Source organism: Oreochromis niloticus, linkage group LG8 (assembly GCF_001858045.2).
Source record: "Oreochromis niloticus isolate F11D_XX linkage group LG8, O_niloticus_UMD_NMBU, whole genome shotgun sequence".
In the NCBI taxonomy this organism is placed as follows: domain Eukaryota; kingdom Metazoa; phylum Chordata; class Actinopteri; order Cichliformes; family Cichlidae; genus Oreochromis; species Oreochromis niloticus.
This window is the reverse complement of record NC_031973.2, coordinates 17,361,526-17,383,081: the sequence shown is the minus strand read 5'-3', so window position 1 is coordinate 17,383,081 and position 21,556 is coordinate 17,361,526. Positions and strand designations below refer to the sequence as shown.

Here is a 21,556-nt window from a genome sequence, read left to right as displayed (position 1 = left end):
TCTTTCACGTGATTCAGTTTATTTTGAAAAGTCTCAACAGGATCTTGAGCTTTATTGTGAAAGGTTTATGTGGAAAATAAACAAGTGGACACGAGGTGGTTTTACCATCGTTGTTGCTAACGACAATGCTTAAAAACAAGCGCTTGTCCGTCGGTAGTGTGGTTATATTAAATATAAGAGAAAGAGAGAACTTTAGGAAATTAATATAGCCACTACAGTGACCATCAAAATAATGAAAAAATATTGCCGTAAACAGTTTATTTTGCGACACCACGAAACAAACGATAGCGTAAAATGAAACGATAGACGTTTTTATATCGTCATCCGATATATATCGTTATATCGAACAGCCCTACCTGACATGGTGTTGAGACAACAACCTGCTGCTCAACTTCAGCAAGACCAAGCAGCACATTGTGGACTACAAGAGACTGTGGGGCGGAGGGCACACCCTCATGTACATGTAGGGGACAGGGGTGTAATTTTAAAACACAAAACTGAAAGTATCTTTATTTCCGAATAAACCAAGTAACATTACACAATTTTAAGCATTTCAGTTGAATTTCACAATTTTTTCCAATATATGATCATTTGAATGTTTTTTTTCAGTGTACAGTATTTGCAGAAATTAAACAGAAAAGTTTCATTGTAGAAGAGCTGTAAGATTCTTCAAAAAATAAAGTCACTACTGTTTGGCCTCACCCAATCTTTTCATTTATTTTATTTTTTTGAGAATCCATGCTTCATGTCTCGTTGTGAAGCCTTGTCTTCGGGTAATTGTAATTTTTAAGCAATTGGTTGATATTTGTATTTTTCAGCTCAAGAAAATTATATTTGTTAGATGGAAAAGGTTTAATCTGAACACGTTTCAAGTCCTGAAAAAGATTTTGGCTTTAGGTTTATTTTGGGATCCTGTTTCGATGGTCCTGACAACTAGGTAGAAACTTTTTTATTTTTTTATTTTGCTCAATTAGTCAAGGAGTGATGTATTTTAGACACAGCAAGCATTTGGACATTTCCGGGCATAATTTTTGTTATTAAAATGCAATGAAAGATTTAGAGGATCCAGGCTACAAACGTGACCTTTGCTATTCAGCAGGTTTTGCAGCTGCATCAGTCCCTGGACCTGGACCGTCTTCCTCATTTTCATTTATCATCCGTTCGTATTTGCTCTTGAAAAATCCCAACTGGGAGCAAAGAAAAAAAAAATGCATCAGTTGTGTGTTAGAGTTGCAATGAGAAGGAATGAAAATAACCAAGCTACATGAGTGAATATGAAAAACCTTTTTAACTAGTTATTTTCTGTAATAACTTTGTGAGGCTGTGACACTGACTGAAAAAAAAAAATCGATCTTACCTTATACAGGCCAGCAGTGAGTAAAGCTAGAAAAGCCAACCCTCCCAGGGATCCTCCAATGATCTCTTTGGTGAAATTTGGCTGAGGATACACTTCTACCTCTGCTTCAATCTGACAGACAAGGTAATAGAAAGTGAATAAATTCAAACTATTATATAACTGAAGCAAGAGAAAGCAATTTGCAATCACCTTGCGAACAGGAGGATTACTGTTTGACCCTGATGAAAAGTAGATGTACTGGTTTTTGTTGTACTCCAGACTGGCTGTACTGGTCAAGAGGAATTTGGCAGATTGAAGTCCAATCTAAGAAAAAAGTGGAATAAATTGGGGATAAATTAGGTGTTGCTTGATTTAACAAGGAATGATTTATCAAAAGATTTAAGAACTTACTGCTACATAATCATCTGTAAAAACAAAAATTATTAATGAATAATTTAACATAAAATTCCTGTCAGTTACCTGCTCTATCCATCCTGAGCTGAGGTTGGCAGAGATTTTGTATGTCCTACTCTCCCGTATTCCCATGGATGTCCTGCACTTGAACACTCTGCACTTGGCTACAGAGCAGTCCTGTGGGTCATTTAAAGAAGAATAAATGCACCACAAGTTTTGATCCAGTACAATGTGAATTTTTAACAATACAATTAGGTTAAATTTCAACAGGTAAAGGCAGAGGTATACGTACCACAACTTTATTTTTTTGTATCTCAGGAACAAAACCTTTCACAGATGGTTCTTCATCAATTCCTCTCTGACAATCTGCAATCTGAAATACATTTTATTTATATAGTTTTAGTTTTATTTTAATTTCTCTATACCCATTCATCCTTACATAAGCATAGGTCATGTTTGAGTCTATAGCTATAAATTCTCAAACACATATTACCCTTAGGCTGCTCAAATCCCCCCAAATGTCTGTTTCACCAAGCTTCACTGGAACCCTGATCACCACAGTGAAATTAAGTGCTCTGATATCATTTGTAACCTAAAATTGAAAAACAAAAGTATAACCCAGCATTATAGTTAGGTTTACATCATACAATGAACTTTTGAACTATGCAGAAGTTTTATTTCACCTTGACCGATTGTTGGACTGGTTTCTGCAAATCGTTCATCCCAAATGTGAAATTGTTGTAGCTGAGGGAGCTAAACAGATATATTTGAAATATTAAATGCCAGGTAAACAAAAAAAACATTTACAATTTTTCCCATTATAGTTAAATGGTAAATCGCCTGTATTTGTATAGTGCTTTACTAGTCCCTAAGGACCCCAAAGCGCTTTACACATCCAGTCATCCACACACTGGTGATGGCAAGCTACATTGTAGCCACAGCCACCCTGGGGCACACTGACAGAGGCGGGGCTGCCGGACACTGGCGCCACTGGGCCCTCTGACCACCACCAGTAGGCAACGGGTGAAGTGTCTTGCCCAAGGACACAACGACAGAGACTGTCCGAGCCAGGGCTCGAACCGGCAACCTTCCGATTACAAGGCGAACTCCCAACTCTTGAGCCACGATCGTTTTTCTAACAACCAGTTAGAAAAACACATACTTTTCAAATGTCATAAAAATGCTGTATTTCACATCAATCCATTTCTTTTTGTAGAGTTCCCTTGTTGTGCCATGCTCCTGATTTCCACTGAAAGAGAGAAAATAAATTATTTGTACTGTATCTGTGGGACTATTGTTTTAATGAGGAGTACCTGTAGCAAAATGACAGTACCTGGTGGCATTCACAGTGACAAAGATCTTCCTCTCAAGTTGACTGTTGGTGTCAATCCCATAGGAGACAATAAAGGAAGCCTTAATTGAATGAAAGAGATAAGAATGAATCCTCTTTGTCTGTAAACTGTGTAAAAGTGAGAAAAGATATTCTGTACAGAGAAAAACAGAGCTAACCTTTGTTTTGCTTTTGAAAATTGGCTTGTCAATAGTGCAGTCTGTCGTTCCTCGTGATAAACCATCTTCACTGTCCAAGGAGTTGCACTCAATTCTTCCCTTTATTAGAAATAAAATGATTCCTGGATGGATTGTAAGAGCAGCAGATCAGTGATGATCTGATACAGACTTGATCCTGATGCCTTACCTGCTGAATGGTGAACTTCCTGTAGGAGAGTCCAGCTGGGTACGTGAGAATAACACGACTGTTGTAGGAGTTTTCACCTCTGTTCTCCACTGTGACTGTGACATTCAAAAGCTCATCAATGCCCACTTTAACCTCTGAGGATCTGTCAGAGTATGAGGAAGCACAAGGAAAATGGAAGGAAAAAAAAATAAAGTTACAGCTATACTAATTTTTACTCCAATTTATTCAAAAGTAACAGCAGAAATTAAAACCACAAATTGGTGCCAAAAGGGACATTAAGAAGAAACTTTCTTGACCTGTTTATATGTGAAGATTCTCACCAGATGACTTAAACAATTAGTGATTCTATCAGTTATATTAAATTATCTGTCATTCTTTCTGTCCTCATGGACCCAAGTGTTTGAGTTTTAGTGGGTTAATGATTTCTTTTTGATTTAAAAAATGTTCAGGCACTGTCGACTTCTGTTAAAGGTTTGATTTTATGTTCTCTATTTCTAATGAGCTTTTATTATTGTGTCCTGTTAGTTCCTTGCTTAGTTTTTATTCTTGATAGTTGATTCCTTTTTTGATACCTTTGTCTTCCTCCAGTCTTGTCTCAGTGTTTTGTTTTGTTTTTGTTGTCTTTGTGTGTCACGTTTGGACACACAAGCTTGTGTCTTGAGTTCTACTTGTTTTGTTCTCTGTGATCATTACTGGAGGACAAATCAGGTCTGTATTTTATCTTAGTTTCCCCTGTCCTTTGGTCCTTCCAGCCTAACATATTCTACATTTAACAACACAGTTTTGGCACCCAGAATAAATCTTATATTTGTTGATTTGGGAAGTGAGACGTAAATACAACTCAGATCTAAAAAAGCATTTTGTTTATGTTTGCTTTTATAATTTATTTATTTATGTTCACTTCCAAGTTTGTCATTTTATTCCTTTAAATTAATTAATCATTTTAGTGTTCATACTCTTAAACTTGACATGCTACCAGACACCAAAGCTTGAGTTATGCACCTGACCCTCACCTGGTGAAGTTGAAATCCACTTGTAAGTTATCAACACATTTGTTGTCAGTGCCGCAGTTGATCTCAAACCCTAACTGTGGAAGAAAACATAATATAAAACATATTTTTATTACATTATTTACAGACTAAATTTAACATTGAACATAGACCTGGGCGATAGAACGATAACGATATGTATTGCGAAATAAATTTTTTTATCGAGAAAGAGTTAACTATTGCGATAGGCCTCATCTCTCTTGTCCTCTTAAAAAAAAAAAGAAAAACAGCCAATCCAAATTAAGTAGCGCAGAGCTGAACCAATCGCAGCCGCAGCGTCACGTCATGTGACTTGTTACGTACAGCACAAGTGCCAAGCCGCACATGTGTATTTGTTTGGGAAGCAGCCAGCCACCGTGCTGCCCGGGTAATGGAGAAAATGAGTGTGCCGACCAGAGAAAAAACAACCGAGAGCGTGACCAAAGGTTACCGAAGAGAAAACAGATGATGGTTCCAATGCCGGAGAGCTTGTCGAACGGAAGGGCCAGAGAAGTTCCGTAGTGTGAAGGTATTTCAGCTATTTCAAGTCTGACAAAAAACAGAGTAGCGCGCACTGTAAATTGTTCCGAAAGCAAGTCTGGAAATACAATAAAGCGGTGCATGCTCAATCTCTGACTGAAAGCGCTAATTCGTCATTCGGCTTTTGTCAGACTAAAGTAACTGTTAAAACTGTTTGAAAAGCTAAGCTATACAACAGTTCTCAGTTTATTTGATATTGACAAAAGTTAGTCAATTTTGTCTGTTCTTCTATAAAACAAACTAAGATTTATTTTTAGAATTAATATTCTGTTTCTAAGTGGAATTGACAATTTAGTAGTCTGTTTTGTTTGTCCTATTTTGAAACTTAAACGCTTTAGCGGCTGCCTTTTGTGTAGTTTGCAATATTTGCCTTTATTTATCTGAAACTGAAGTCTCATGTTCTTTAAGTACATCTACCCTGTTGAACTTATTATGGGAAATAAATATTTAAATCAAAACAAGCTGCAGATTATTTCACATTTTACTTGTGAGCAACGGCACATTTAAATCTTACAAATATAGTTGTTTGGCTTATATCGTGATATGTATTGTTATCACCTGAAATGAAAAAAACATATCGTGATATGAAAAAATCTTATATCGCCCAGCTCTAATTGAACATTTGAAATCACCACTTTTTGTATTCCACCATCTAGCTGTACTTTTCTGCAGAACATTTCTGTTCTCAGTCCACTTCTGGAAACTCAGAAATATGTATCAGGTGTGATCCCAGATAGAGTTACCCTTCATAAGGCTTGTGTATTTTTAATTCAGTTATTTTCAAAGTTGAAGTTTGTCACTAGGTTTGAAGCAGTTGAGAAGTGCACAGTCTCTCCTTGGCCTCTAAGCTAGAGTTAAATAGAAGGTAAAGTCATAGTAGAATTTGTAATGCATTTACTATATAGAGAGCTACTACTACAGTGATGGTAACTCATTTACTTTCATAATAACATTATTTCAGACAATTTAAGGGCAAAACACTAAAATTTCGTAACTTCATAAACTTCATAAAGACTAGACTCAGATGCCAAGCTAATAAGGTGTCGTTAAAGGTTCCTCACAGGATGAATAGCTGTTGCTTGAGCCTGTGGGGCGAGACTTGGTCTAAGTTTTTTTGAAGGCAAACCATCAAATGTGAATTTGAGCTCATTGGAAAGTTCACTGACAGCATCTTCTGGACAAGCCTGCAAGAAGAGAGCAGAGTTAGGTTCAGATTCAGTGTTCAAGGAAACTTAAAAATATAAAATTAGTTAAACAACATCTTTTGTTTGATGAATTGGTCATAATAGTTTTTTTTCTGATGTTGTTATTAGGTTTTACCTCAATAAAGAATTTTACAGTTGAACACAGTTTGCTGGTTAAGTTCACAGCAACCGATCCAGATTTCGCTTGTTGTTTCCCACTGATGTACGCTCGGTTGTTTGGAGGTTTGCGAGTGGCATCCAGGGTTAAAGTATAATTAATCCTTGCTTCAGCTGGAATATCAGAGTTTGATTTCAATGCTACAAATTTACACAGAAACCATCAAACTGCTGGATAATGGCTTTGTAGTTAGAAAAAAGTGAGGAGAATGATGAACCTGTGTTGACTGTAGACACTCTGCTCATGGTAAAGCAGACTGTAGCTGTGTTCTCCAGTGGTTCTGAGCAGGTTGTATTCTGAGTAGGGATTTCGTTTGGATTGAAAGACACCTCAGCTTTAACCATTACTATAGGTCTTGATCTGTAAATGGACATCGAAGGAAAATATATGTGAGCTATGTTAACCTTCAATAACAAACTAAAAATTGCTCTCCATTATTGGTGTTCTGACGTGGATTAGTAACAAGACTTCCCAGTTGTCTAATCATGCCTTTGCTCTAACGTTTCATATTTTATCAATCCCTTACCACTTTTGAGTCATTTTGTCATATCCTTTTGTCAATGAGAAAAACATTTTTTTTTCTAATATTATATCAAATTAATAAGAAATCTTGCAAATGACAGTTAATTATTTATGAAATAATTTATCATGAATGCTTTTTAATGGAATAATGTGTCTCTGTTAGTCCCCATAGGGAAATTACTCCTCTGCATTTGACCCATTCACCCAGTGAAGCAGTGAAGAATATCTACATAGGTGCTACCATCAATGTGTTCTCATGGTGACATTGTATCAAAATAATAACTATTACAATAATAATAACTATTTACTGAACTACACAGTGTTTAGAGTAACAAATACAGGCCATTTACCATTTTACCATAAACCATGATCATCATGATGTAACAAGATGATTAGAAAAATTTTTTTCTATTGATTAGTGACCATTTTAACATGATAAAATTCATTAATATAATGTGACCTCTAAAAAGATGTCAAAAACCCATTTTACTCTGCATAAGTATTGGATTAAAAGTCATGAATCAATCATGTGCAATTCTCATAAAATTGACCTTGCAAACTGAACAAACTAAACTTTTGACCAGTAGTCCAGAGTAGTTGCACATCAATATCAATTGCTATAAATAACAATAACACATAACTGGAGTATCTTGGACTTACCTCAATAGGACAACTTTGCCCTTTGAACCCACCGCTAAATCAGGTAGTTTATCACCACTCTGGTCAAAAGATGACTGACTGATTGATACACCAAAGAACTTCAGTCCTGACTGAACCTCAGAGCCAGTAATTCTCTGTGTACATGGAAATATTTTAATTAATCAATCTGCAGATTATTTAGACATATTGCAGGAAAATACAATTAAAACTATTTGTGAGTTCTTTTATGCTGTGCACCTGTGAGTAAGTAGGACTGATTCTTCCTCCTCCTTCACCATTAAATATGTAGATGCTGCCTTCACCATCATTCTCCAAAGGTGCTCCAACTGCCAAATCCCTGAATCCATCTGAGTTTAGATCAGGCAGAACAGCAAGAGAAGAGCCGAACCTTCCTTTGACAGCTGCATGTCCTCTTAGTACTAACGGATCATCAAAATGACACTCCACAAACTAAAAGCAGGAAGTGAGTGAATATTTTATGGAAATAAAAAGGTTGATTATTAAACTGATTAATTTAACTGCAGTAGATAAAACTGTGATTTACCAAACCAGTTAATCTGCAAACATAAACTCTTCCCTCTCTATCAGGCTCCATGTACATTGGGGCTGATATGAAGATTAGATCAGTGATGTCATCATTATTTATGTCCATGGTACACACCTCTGCCCCGAAATATTCACCAGTCTGATACTGTGTAAGGAACAAATTACTAATAAAAGGGTTCATGTTTAGGAAAAAAAAAAACTACAGCTTTTATTTGAGAAAATAATTTATATCTAGTTTACAATGTCATTCCCATCTATCTTGGAAATACATACCTGTGATGAAAAGGGCTCAATCTTTTGGTTTTCAAAGCTTTCTCTGTTAACAGCGACCACAACTCCTCTGTGTTTATATCTTGGAGCACCAACAATTGTCAGTGAACCACTTTGGGTTTTAGCAATTGCCATGGAGTAACCTAGAATTTAGGTAGCCAAAAAGAGAACATAGATATAAAATCTGATATGCATATTTGTGTGAAAGAATTATAGCAGTGTATGAGTTAGATTGTTAAAGCTGTAATATTCTTACCAAGATAACTGTCAGGCTCCAAAGACACATCCTCATATGTTTTCAGCTTCTGGCCTCCTGTTGTGTATTGCACGTAGCCTCCCTTCCACTGGTTTGCACCAACAATAGACATCTGAATTCCCTACAATGCAGACAGAAAATACAGTTTATGACTTTCTGACTAAATTGTATATAAAAAGTGCCACATGTGAACCTTTTTTCTATGACTAGACTGTCTGGTGCATTTCAGGTAGTTTTAATTACCTCAGGCACATAAACTGCACTGAATCCCTCTTGAGACATTTCCATTTTCAGTGTCTCTCCACTGGTTTGAGATCCTGTAACAGAAAAATAAATGAAAAGATGAAAGACACAATATAACACATTTCACTTGTAACTTCATAATTTTGCAAAGACAAATTTTCATTATGATTCAAGTTTTTTTGCTGTTTATCATAAATGTGTCTGAGCACTTTTATAATAAGCAGCATGTAGTAATAGTAACAGAAATTTGTAACAAAGTTGAGACAATACATTTATGTTTGTACCTTCAATGGAGAAAATTTTTTCCTGCAAATTTTGTCTTATTATTTCAAGTGCGTCGAAATTCTCCACTTGAAACACGTATTTGTCTGAAGGAGATGATGCAATGGTGCGCAGTTCTCGTTTTGCTTCAGTTTTAGTGAATGCATTTCCCACCTAGGGTTGTTTAAAAACAATACATCTAAGTTCTCATACTATGCAAGATGCCTTGCTTTATCAAAGCACAGTTTTTAATAAACTTAAGGTTTTATAGCCATTTATAATGCATTTTACAGACATGTTTTATATAGTGTTAAACTCATTATACCCAAATCCAGAATACACAATATTCGTGCTCCAATCAGTAATTCTGCATTGCCATTTAATTGAGAAACTTCATTTCAACTTTATGTATTTAGTGGGATATGCTTTGATTTAAAGATGCACACACACACATACACACACACACACACACACACACACACACACACAGACATATGTACATATATATATACATATATATGTAGCCATATATATACTCAAACCTCTTGATCCTTGTATTCAGTCCCATTGCCACAACTGTATACAACATCTAGCCATGCAGTATTTCTGAATGAAAAGGCCATTCTAAAGTGCTCACAGAATCTAACAGTATACCACTGCTACAGCAAGTCAGTTTGTGTTTGCTTCACTCCATCAACTATAGGGGCAACGCAATATCACGGTAAACTGTGTAACAGATGCGTCGGTACAACGTGTCCATATCACGCTTTGCCTCTCCAAAACGTGAAATGGGCACTATGAACTGGTGTGTCTATTACATGGTTTGCCATGTTACTGAGTTGATAATTGGCATTACTTCAAAGTGGAGCATTTGGTAACCACAGCAACTCAGTCATGGAGTAGGAGACCACATAAAGTTACAGACTGTGGTCACCGAGTGCTGAGTTGGATAGTGTGTAAAAGTCAAAAATGCTCTGCTGACTCAATAACCTCCAGTGTTGGGGAGTAACGGAATACAAGTTATTCGTTATCCGTCAGTTATTCAGTTGGCCCAGTACTTTTCTCAATATAGTGCAGCATCAGTCTTAGCCCGACAACTGACCAAAATACATTTTCAGTATGGCACATTCTGTAAGTTGAAATAATGGAAGTACTTACCCCAATAGCAAATCGAACAATGTTTTTACTCTCTGCTAGCTGTACTGCACCATCCAGATAAGTCCGGTCATTAGATTGTCCATCAGTAATTACTATCAAGACCTTCCTTGCACTAGGTCTCATACCTTCTTTTGGTATGAAAACAGTGTTTCTGTGAATTAAAAAAATATATATCTAATGTCAATACATCTTTTTTTTTTTTACAGTGGACGTATGATCATGGGGTAAATTGATTGTTATTTTTGCATCCATCATTCTTTTTTTTTATATTTTCATTTAGCATTACAGAGATTTTTCTATTTTTTCCAATGCAGAGAACCCAAGTATTCGATTTTCAAATTGAAATAAAATTGAGCCTTGGTTAAGAGCATCTCTATGGAGGTCTGTTTATGTTGTCTCTTTTGAAAGACTGGCATTTTAGTCCACACTGTATTTAATTTGGTAAGAGTCCCAGAAAATCAGAGTCACCTGGACAGGAACTCTGGACATTAAATTTAGCATAGTGCTTCAGTGATATAATTTCCTTCCTTACACAACATGTCTGATGGCCTTAGCTGTGAAGGTAGCTCCCCTGTATTGCTTGATTTCATTGATGTCAGTCTCCACTGATCCAGATGAAGAAAATGTTTTAAAGTAAAAGTGAACCCATGGTGACGTAGAGAACTGGGAAACAGAAAACTGAAGAAAAGAGAAGACAATAAACATATCAACCTGTCATGCTTTATGGATCTAAATGGAAATAATAATGTAACTGTTTTATGACTGTGCTACTAATAACTAAAGGGGGGCTACAGCGTCTTACCTGTGCATCATTTAAGACAAATGATTGGATTAGATCTTTCACAAACTTCGTCATTTTTTGAAAATCAGGAGACGATACGCTGCCTGAACCATCCAACAGAAAGGCAATGTCTACTTGTGGTGGGCACTCTATCAAAGAGATGGAGTCAAAGTCCAATTAATTTTTATGGGCTAATTTTAACATGTTTCTTCACATCATGCAAGCAAAAGGATTCTGAGGCTTTCATTAAGACAGTATTCAGTAATGAATATCACACACATAAGGAAGATCTTTACCATGCATGGAGGGTTTCACTCCAAGTCCAGCACCCTGAGACTGAACGCTAAGTGGAAGGAAGGAGGCTATTGCATCAGAACCATGGTCCAGGTTGAGACAATGAACATCCATGAGTACATCAGGAAGATGACCATAACTGACCGCTTGCTTTGTAAATACCTCGGGTAGTAGAAACCCAAGAAAGAGGACCGGCATTCTTATGCTACGTGCTGGGTTATGGATGAAATGATGCTCCTGCGGTAATACACGTTCCAGCCATGTACTCCAGCTCTAACCCTAACCTTATCCTTAACCTTAACCAGCACTTTAATGACGTTAAAGTGCTGGTTAACACGTCCCTATATTCCGAGATCGGAATCTCGTAATATACCGATGATTTGTCACCGAGCATAAAATGTTACACTTTGGGAGTGAGAACGTGTTGGGAATGTTCAAGTTCCATAGCTGAGTTCTACCACACCAGGTAAGACCGCATGTGCAGGCTGTGTAAAGATGCCGCGGAGACAATCCAGCACATAACATTGTGCAAGATGCTAGCAGGCAGGGCATACATGAAATGCCACAACCAAGTGGCTGGCACGGTATACAGGAATATCTGTGCCAAGTATGGCCTGGAAGTCCTGAGGTCAAAATGGGACACGCCCCCATGGGTGGTCGCAAATGACTGTGCTAAGATCCTGTGCGACTTCCAGATACAAACAGACAAACTGGCAATAACCAAACCTGCTAATCAAACGGACATAGTAGTGCTGCACTAGGAGAGGAAATATATAGACAGTTATCCTTAATTTTTGCATTTATATCAGTTCTAGCCCAGCAGCCAGGTATCAATAGGTAACAAAGGGAGTGATGAGCAGTCAGGCCTGTAGCATTGTAGTTTCTATTTCTACCTGCACTTGTTTCTAGTCTGTATTTTTTCATTATGATAGGAATTAGTCTCAGTGTGTGTGACTGTAGCTGAAGATTTGCACTGCTAACTCATCAGTATGTGCATTTCAGAATGTGTTTCAGAGAAACACAAAAGTAATGTAACAACTAGTGAAACAATTAAGATTACAGTTCATTACTTTTAAGTAACAACCTCAAATCTGATGATTTTTGAATAGCCTATAACTGCTTTTTTTCTTAAAAGGAATCTAAAGCTTCTGAGTTTCCTACAGTAATAAGGTTACTTTTCTTAGAAATCTTGAGTGTCTGAACTAGTCTTCATGCATTTAGGCATAAGATTTAGACATTAATTTTATATAGAGACATTATTTAATTGTGAATAACAGAAACCAAAAAGAACGTCCCACTTCAGACTACCTCCAAAAATATTTGGGGACCTAGGAATAAAATTATTATTATTTATACTCTAGATTTAATCTTCAATATTTCAAAATACCTCTACTGTATTTGCTTCATAGTTGATGAATTACATGTAAATTACACCAGAAAGGTTCCTTGGATAGTGCTGCAATTCATCTAATCCAGTAGCTCACTAATTATACAGACTTTCTGAAATAAAGCAATGGTGGAGAGGGGGAAACTAATTATTTATAACAACCTTATTTTGATGTTAAAATTTGTGTAAAATGTGTAAACTTGATATAAGTGATTTTTTCTGGTGGCAACTTGGGAAGTCTGTGGCTACAGGTTAAGCCTCATCTGCCATTTTAGTGCACCAAATCATGCAAGTCATTCATACAGAATGGCATCAATATCATCCACCATTGGTGCGATCTCATCTTCCACAAAAATGATTTTAGATTTACTCTGTTGCCTTTTCTGATTAATCCTTAATTGGTTGGATATAAAAGGGGAAGTCTCAGTAGAGTTTCAATTTATCTGAGATTTAGAGAATATGCAAGCACAAAGACAAATGATTATAACACTACATTAGATATAAAATGCAAAGGCTTTGTTATTAATGGCACACCAGGACTCTGATAATTATGGGTACAGTAATGGCACAAGTTCCATTTACTGTTACCTCGAAGAGAAGAAGGTATGGGAGATCCAAATGTAGTAACACTGTCTATCTGAAAGCACACACCATTGTACATGGTGATACTTCTGCAATCCTTTTGAATGGTTGGACCACACACCTGAGGAGACAAAGTTAAGTTGTGAGTAATATGGTTGACCGATTATTTCCAAGTGCATTGGTTCATTCCACGTAAGATCAACCAAATCTGAAAAGAACAAGACAAATAAAAAAACAAACAAACAAACTGGGAATCATGATTTTTCTTTTTTAAATAACTGTAGCCTATTTAAAGAAAGTATAGGGGCCAGGTTGTGTACCTTTTAACATAAATATGTAAAAGTTGAATTAAAAGGAACCAAATTTAGATGAAGCCATGTATAACTAAATGTGCTGATGTTATTGGTGACAGGTGAGAGGTACATTGTTTTTCATGGAATGACCTTCATGCATTTTTAATTTTTAACAATCTATTATAACATCTTAGACACAGAAGACAGAGCTTTTTGGTTATCACTGATTTTAACAAAGCACTGGTAATGTTTGCAGTTCAGTAACTCACCACAGTGTTTGCAGTTGTAGGATCACTTTTCATCGTCAAACCAAGGGACATGTTGACTGCAAATCTTGGTGCTGTATTGACACCAAAATACAAAAACACAGAACAACTGTGAAACTGATTGCTAAAATTAAAACACTTCCCTATTTAGCATGATAACAATTGGAAGCAATATCTCCTCTAGGCTGGAAACTAGCATAAATCAGACACTTTTAATATCTATTATTATGGTGCAGATGATACAGCAGGAAGGAATTCTTAATAGAATTTAATTTCACTATTACTTTATTTTAAAACTTTGAAAAAATTGAAATGTACATTAATTAATGTTATATAATAAGATCTGCTAAAGAAATCTACTATAAATAGTGTGGTCAAGAAAGTCAAAAAAGAGAAGGTGAGCATTTAATGCTGAAAAGTATGGAAATTAACAAAAATCTCATAAAAAAAGAGAGAACCTATGTATTGCCAATACCCAAAAAACATTATGAATACATATGTCTGTGAAGGTTCTCAGTCATCCAGATCATCGTAGTCAAAGGAGTTTGCAAAGAAAAGCGTCTGGACTTCTTTGAGTTGCTTGAAGACGTTTCACCTCTCATCTGAGAAGCTTCTTCAGTTCTAAGGTCAAATGGCCGAGAGTCCCAGATTTAAACCCAGTGGGAGTATCCCCCCAAGGAGGGACAAAGGACCCCCTGGTGATCCTGGTGGCGTATGTGATTAGAGGATCACCAGGGGGTCCTTTGTCCCTCCTTGGGGGGTTACTCCCACTGGGTTTAAATCTGGGACTCTCGGCCATTTGACCTTAGAACTGAAGAAGCTTCTCAGATGAGAGGTGAAACGTCTTCAAGCAACTCAAAGAAGTCCAGACGCTTTTCTTTGCAAACTCCTTTGACTATGAATACATATCTGTGAAGAAATGGAAAAGTAGGACTAGGGGATACACAGCTGTGTGTCCAACACAACAAAGGACAAAGAAAGACTTAACATTATATACACAAGAGGTAATGAGGGAAACTGAAACGTGGGGAACTACACACATATGAATACAATTAACATAACGAGCAGGGGGAAGTAAAACTATACAAGACCTAGACATGACACAGTGAGCATATAGAACAGAAAGGCAAAGGACAACACGGAAGAAAAAACTCAAGAGAACTCAAGGGAAAAAAATAAAAATCCAACTCTTATGAATAGACAACTAAATATATACAAAAGCCTCTGGGAAGTATATTTCATAAAAAAACAAACAAACATAAACTATACCGACATCCTAATTTTGAATCCCAAATACTGTGCATTCCAAAAAATTAATGAACCAAGAACTCTCGAAAAGCTCAAAACACTTCCTCCCAGACCCAGTGATCATGACACTATGATTCATTTCTTTGAAGGCAAAATACTTACTGTCAGAGATTCAGGAAATGCTGTAAGGAAATTTATAGATGAGTGGTTACCTACCTTCAAATTGTATGTTTTGGCAGCTTTGGTGAGAAGTGGTGCAAATATATATTTTCCCCCTTCCATTTTGTGAACACTGTTCAAATGGGGCACTGACAAGCAAACTAAGGAAATAAATGATACAACGATGAGAATGATATGTCCAGCATGCAAACTGTAGTTACAGTAAATAAACTACATATGTTTAATAAGTATTTTATCTGTGTTTAAATATTGCTGTGAGGAATAAGTGGGGACAGTTTTGTTAAAAAAATGAATGAATGAATGAATGAATGAATGAATGAATAAATAAATAAATATTAGTAATTTTAAACAGGCTATTATAAACCTGTATTCAACATATCAATGCATGTTCTGACTTACTCCGATTGTCTTTGAACCACCTGGTAGCCAAAACCAGCAGCAGAGCTCCTCAGGGTCTTCCAAGCCACAGGTTCAATATTGAAGCCAAGTGCAATATTTAAGACTGAAGATTAATGAAGAAAAAGCATCATTATTATTCTTACTTGAAGCCATTTTATAGAACAATGTGTTTGCAGCACCTCTAAGTATAACCACAAGTATGAAACATGTCCAGTGTTACTTTCATTCTTTTTTTTTGTTTACCACATTGTTTTTTTCATTACCACTTGAAAGCACCATCTGACATTTGAAAGTTCTCAACACTGTTGCTCAGAACAATTATTCACTTGAAAAAATAACCTGTATAGATTTGCTTGTCCGCTGCACTTTAAAAAAAATGCAAGTGGCTGGACAATCCAGGACAATCTACCTCGCATGCAAAAAGATGCCTGTAGCAAATGTGAGTACAGTGTTGGAATAATGAGTAAAACTAAAACAAGCAGGTGTATATGATGACTGCATGAACATATAGGACAGTCAAGGCCCGACTGAGCTAATCACACATTTCAGCAACTAGTGTGATCCGCAGGAGGTAAAATGTATATGAGGAAATGACAATCTCAAAAGTGTTTCTGGAAGATATTTTTTAAGTTATCAATTTAACACCCCTGCTGGTTTTTAAAAATAAAAGATGTTTTTTATTGAAAAATAATGCTGTGCTGTGGCTAGCAGCGACTTTCACTGAAATGTCCACTATTTGCATAAATTAATTTATTAATTAAAAAACAACAGACAGAGTAGAAGGCCATTAATTTCTCTTACCTAACAAGGATATTGTAGCACTAATTATCCAGTTCATTGTGTTACTCCCATGAAGAATAAATGACAGATGAATGAGGAATTGAAGGAGTTGAAACCAAAGCTGCAGAAATCATAGTGTGACTGCTCAAAGCTAAGAGAGTCATTTGAAATAAGTGTTATGTAGGAGGAGTTACAGACAGACAGCACTGTGTTTTATATGATACAGCAGACTGTGGTGAGGCTGTTTAATTTTGATCCAGTACCTCAGTAATGTAATTTTTCAGTAAATATTACTAAAATTTAAAGTAAACACATTGGAAAGTTTATTAGTGTCTGGGAATTTCAGTCATAAGTAAGGTTGGTTTTATTCAGTTAAAAATATATTTCTTCTCCCTTCAAATTCTGCATAAGAAATAAATTCAGGGTTATTAAGAATATAGTTTCAGTTTAAAGTACATAGAAAATTGCTCCATTTCCTCTGATAGTTACAATAATAAAATATAATAAAAATTAATAAAAATAGCAGATTACCTGACCCACCACAGTATGGGTCAGACAAGCCTCTTCATTAGAAAATGTCTACAAAATAAAAAAAGGTTAATTTATCTTTTTTCTAGTGCTGTCATTGTTAATCTCGTTAAAATGACGTTAACTCCATAACTGCATTAACGCGGCAAATCTCCGTTAGCAAGTTAGTCATTTTAATGAGATTAACGCTGACAGCACTACTTTTTTCCTGACTTGCTCTGCATCGATTCTGTCAGTCAGAAAATCTGATGGTTTTTAAGATACAGGAAGTATGAGTTGGTTAAATAGGCCTGGAGTCAATAAGTGGCTCCTTCATGTCAATGGCTAAAAAGGGAAGTCAAGCTAAATAACCTGTGGGCCTAATATGCACATGTAACCAAAAGTGAAGCCATCTACTTGCCTATCTAGTTGCCATAGCTAACTTAATCTATGTGGCAATTTAGGGTTAGAAAGATAGTATTCAGTGCTACTTGGTGCACCTCAAAATAATTTCTGAACCCTGTCTGTTTTAATGACTGAGCAAGTTTTGACACCGTTTTACATCTCTACTGAAGATTTTATCTTCAGACTACAACTGTGTTTCAGGAAGTCAGCCTCTGTTTCTGCAAGTGTCCACCACTGATAAAATACACTTATCAACACAACCTAATGATCTGAGAAGATCTGAGGTGTAAAGTTTCACATCTGTTTTTTTTTTTCTGTGCTTTCTCTCTTAGTCAGAGAAATTGAAACCAAAGCAAACTTTGAATGTGTAACTTAAGCCGAGTTTGGTGGCTTACCCAGTTTGAAACTTCCGATTCTTCTTTTGCCTCTGCCTGTTAGAGGTCACCACATCTGAAAGCTGTCCATACCAGGGTTTTAATAGTTTTGCAATTTTCATTAGTTTTTATTTTTATTTCGTTTTGACTTCAGATTTTCAATTTTATATTAGTTTTAATTAGTTTTTACCAATTGTTTGCTAGTTTAGTTTAGTTTTTATTTTTTTGAAAATCATTAGTTTCAGTTTAGTTTTGATTAGTTTCAGTTATAGTTTTAGTTGTGTTTGCAATAATTAAGTGTAACAAAATCCCAGTTTCATCATATCAGTCATTCTCTTCTGCTTATTCTTGGGTATGTTGCTATTCCAGCTACCATACCCTGCACCCTGGACAGGTCGCCTGTCTGTCGCAGGGCTAACACACAGAGAAAGACAACTCACATTCCCACCTATGGGTTCTTTAAATAAATAAATAAAGGCAGATGAACAACCATTGATACCAGGCAACTATAAAATGTATATCTTGGCCCCAATGAGACTATTAACTCTTGCAGCACCGGGTGTTAAGGCAATTGACTCACACAGTTATGTAGATATCCCAGTCCTGTTGTCTCGGGATGCATCACGCTGCCTTGCCTGGGGTTAGCTTCTGTTTCTGGGGATGAGGGTTGGGCGTGCCCCTTACCTTCTCAAGGTAAGCTAGGTTAGCCTTCTTGTGTGAGCTTTTCAAGTGTACTTTAAGGTTTGTGGGATTTTTTTTCCCTTTAGAAATGTCCCTCATAATTTGTCTGTTTCCACTACAAGACACTTGCTTTATCCAAAACCCAGTCATATTCAAAGCAATCCCAAATTGGACTCTGGCGCTTTCTCCAGACTTTTCCTGACATGATTCTGCGCGTGGACGGAGCAGCGACACAGACGACTCTACTAACGTACTTGCCACCTGCTGGCATAATGAGACACAGCAAGAAAAAAATCTGGAAACTAAACTTCTTTTTCACCCTTGACTATTGTATGACACGCACACATCAACGAAAACTAAACGCATTTTTGCTATAAATTCAGTTAATTTTAGTTAGTTTTGTGAACACTCATTACAGTTTTAGTTAGTTTTCCTTTTTTTGTTTTTATTTTTATTTCCGTTAACGAAAATGTTTTTTCACTTCTAGCTTGGGCAATACTGGAAGAGCATATGGGAGAAGGACGCAACCCAAAACAACAATGCTCAGTGGCTAGTGGATCTAAGAGTTGACCACAGAAACTTCCCTGAACAGGATCCAGCTACCATTACAGGGGCAGACATCCATAAAATGGTCTCAAATATGAAGAGTTGAACTCAACAAGCATCTGCAGCACAAATTAATCAGGTGTTAATGGATGAGAGACACCCAGAATGGTTAAATGATAGCCAAACAGACCTGATCCCCAAGGATCCCCAGAAGCTGAGCCAATTACCTGCCTCAGTATAACATGAAAATTCCTATTAGGCATCATAGTGGCTAAGATGAATAGGCGCATTGCACTGTACATGAGTGGGGCTCAGAAAGGAATTGGCAGAAAAACCAGAGGGATGAAACACCAGCTACTGGTAGGCAGAGCAAGACTACAAAACCAGGCTGACTGACCTGTGCATCACCTAGATTGACTTAAAGAAAGCCTATGACTCAATGCCTCACACATGGACCCTAGAATGCCTTGAACTATAGAAGATCAACAGGAATGGAGGCTTGATCAGCCACATCCTACACATGGATGACATCAAGCTGAATATCAGGAGTGAATGAGACATTGATCCATACCAAAAGGATCTAGAGCAATGACATCGAAATGTCATTTTGATGGGAGAAGTGTATTCAGGTGGTAACAAAAAGGGGGGAGGTAGTCAGAACTGTGGAGATTACAATACCAGAAGGCAACATTGGAGACACTGAGGACAGTTCCAAGTACCTGTGAATCCCACAGGCAAATGGGAACCACAAAGAGTCCGCTAGGACCACCAAATAGAGAGCGTAAGGCAAGTCCTGAGGAGTCAGCTGAATGGGAAGAACAAGATCTGGTAATCAACATCGAAGCCTTGCTGGTAATCAGAAAGTTCCTGATCATTCACCCCGAATCCAGCACCCTGAGACTGTATGGTAAGCAAAAGGAAGGAGGCCAAGGACTAGCGAGTAGGGCTGGGTATCGATTTTGATTCTGATTCACAAGGTCCCGATTCGATTCAATTCGATCCCCAATTCAATTTTGACTCAGACAGTCAGAAATATCATAATTCTGATCATTTATCAGTACATATCCATATTTTTACATCTATGTATAAAAACAAAGCTGACACTTGTGAGACTTCATCAGAGGTATAAGCATCACAGCAGACGCCTTTGTATCAAAGTAACTGAGGATAAAACACAGAAAAACATGAAGGAGATTTTCCTGTCCTGGCTTTTTATAGCAGATAACCGCCTTAGAAATATTCTGCAGTAGATCAAAAATGGAAGAAAACCACGAATCAACACCTGATTCTGCAGAATTGAAGCACATCAAAGTTACAGAGGTTTTATTAGAGACACAGTTAAGCATTTTGCCATTTGGCATAATTTAAAAAAGTTTAAATTTCTTTGGTATTGAACAACAGAAATTAGGATTTCTTGTTGGAGGTCATTTTTGGAGAAAAAAAAAAACAGCGGCCAACAGCACTGTAGACAACAGTAGATGGTGCATAATCAGCAAGTGAATAATGCAGAAAACAGAGATTTGAGATGGGAAACTGGTCTTGAAGTACACTGAGACTGAGAAAGAGCTGTGCAGGAAGTGTAATTTTATTGTGGTGGAAGAAAAACAGCCAGAGTAATAGGGAATTCATGACGATGTTTATCAAATGTGAAGCGTAGATCCTCTTGTGCTGCTGGTTAAGTGAATTTTGGTCAGAGAGTGACAAAACCTGCAGCATCAGAATATGTGAAACGTCGACTTTTAGCACCGACTGCGTGTCTGCATACATGCTGTCAGGTGAACGATCCGTGCTTTGTGTTTACGTCTTTGTGCAGAATCAGTTTACCTGCTCTCATTTGCTGTTTTAGCTGTTTGGCAGTTGTTAAAATAGTTTTGTGAGCGCCAGGATTTAATGAATTGATATTCCTTTATTCAAGCTAAAATTGATTTTAGCTTGATGACAAAGGTGTGCAGACAACTGAAAAGTTGGCTGACGTGTGTGCCGAACTGGGAAAAGTCATAGGAGTCGCTGGTGGGACTGCAGGAGCAAAGCTTTCATACTGTGGGGGGTATCCTGGTATCCTGGAGGTGGTAAGTCTTGGTGTACCAGGTTTCTGGAGTCTTCAGTATGTCTTATTCTCCTCCGATAAACCGCCAGCAGATTGTTATCCCACAGTTTCAGTTTAGTTAAAGTTTTCTGTTTTTCTTTTAGTTATTTAACCTTTTTTAAATTGCTATCAGGCAGGGCATACATGGAACGCCATAACCAAGTGGCTGGCATAGGTAATCGAGCACTTGGGGCAATGATCACCAAGCCGGGCGTGTGGCTCCAGTTCAGCCCAGGAACAAGATAATAGTATATGAGGAAATAAAAACTTGAGGCAGCAGTTTTGACACAAAATTAGAGAGGCAAGGCTGACATGGTTTGGGCATGTGCAGAGAAGCATTGAGGTCAGATGGCCCAGGGTGTGAGTGGGCGGTAGTGGGCGTTAAGGCGTCTGGGAGTCTCTGTAACTTTGTTACAGAGTTCTAAACAATAATTGTCTACTATAGAAATTTTCTT

General features: G+C 37.1%; 1 protein-coding gene across 1 annotated transcript; it reads right to left on the bottom strand.

The window, feature by feature from the left end:
* Positions 1 to 482: 482 nt before the first annotated feature.
* On the bottom strand, positions 483 to 16,657 carry LOC100694924 (integrin alpha-M). Its single transcript, XM_025909572.1, has 30 exons — positions 16,524 to 16,657; positions 15,723 to 15,825; positions 15,360 to 15,463; positions 13,899 to 13,969; positions 13,343 to 13,457; positions 11,095 to 11,222; positions 10,825 to 10,970; positions 10,293 to 10,443; positions 9,158 to 9,308; positions 8,874 to 8,947; positions 8,631 to 8,751; positions 8,378 to 8,517; positions 8,103 to 8,249; positions 7,796 to 8,008; positions 7,559 to 7,692; positions 6,594 to 6,736; positions 6,335 to 6,489; positions 6,076 to 6,198; positions 4,460 to 4,533; positions 3,447 to 3,588; positions 3,260 to 3,358; positions 3,084 to 3,163; positions 2,913 to 2,999; positions 2,434 to 2,503; positions 2,244 to 2,342; positions 2,043 to 2,123; positions 1,817 to 1,927; positions 1,547 to 1,660; positions 1,358 to 1,468; positions 483 to 1,187 (listed from the first exon to the last, which is right to left on the bottom strand). Exons 1-30 carry the CDS (start codon positions 16,558 to 16,560, stop codon positions 1,089 to 1,091), a joined length of 3,423 nt encoding a protein of 1,140 aa, XP_025765357.1. The 5' UTR covers positions 16,561 to 16,657; the 3' UTR covers positions 483 to 1,088.
* Between the last annotated feature and the right edge of the window lie 4,899 nt (positions 16,658 to 21,556).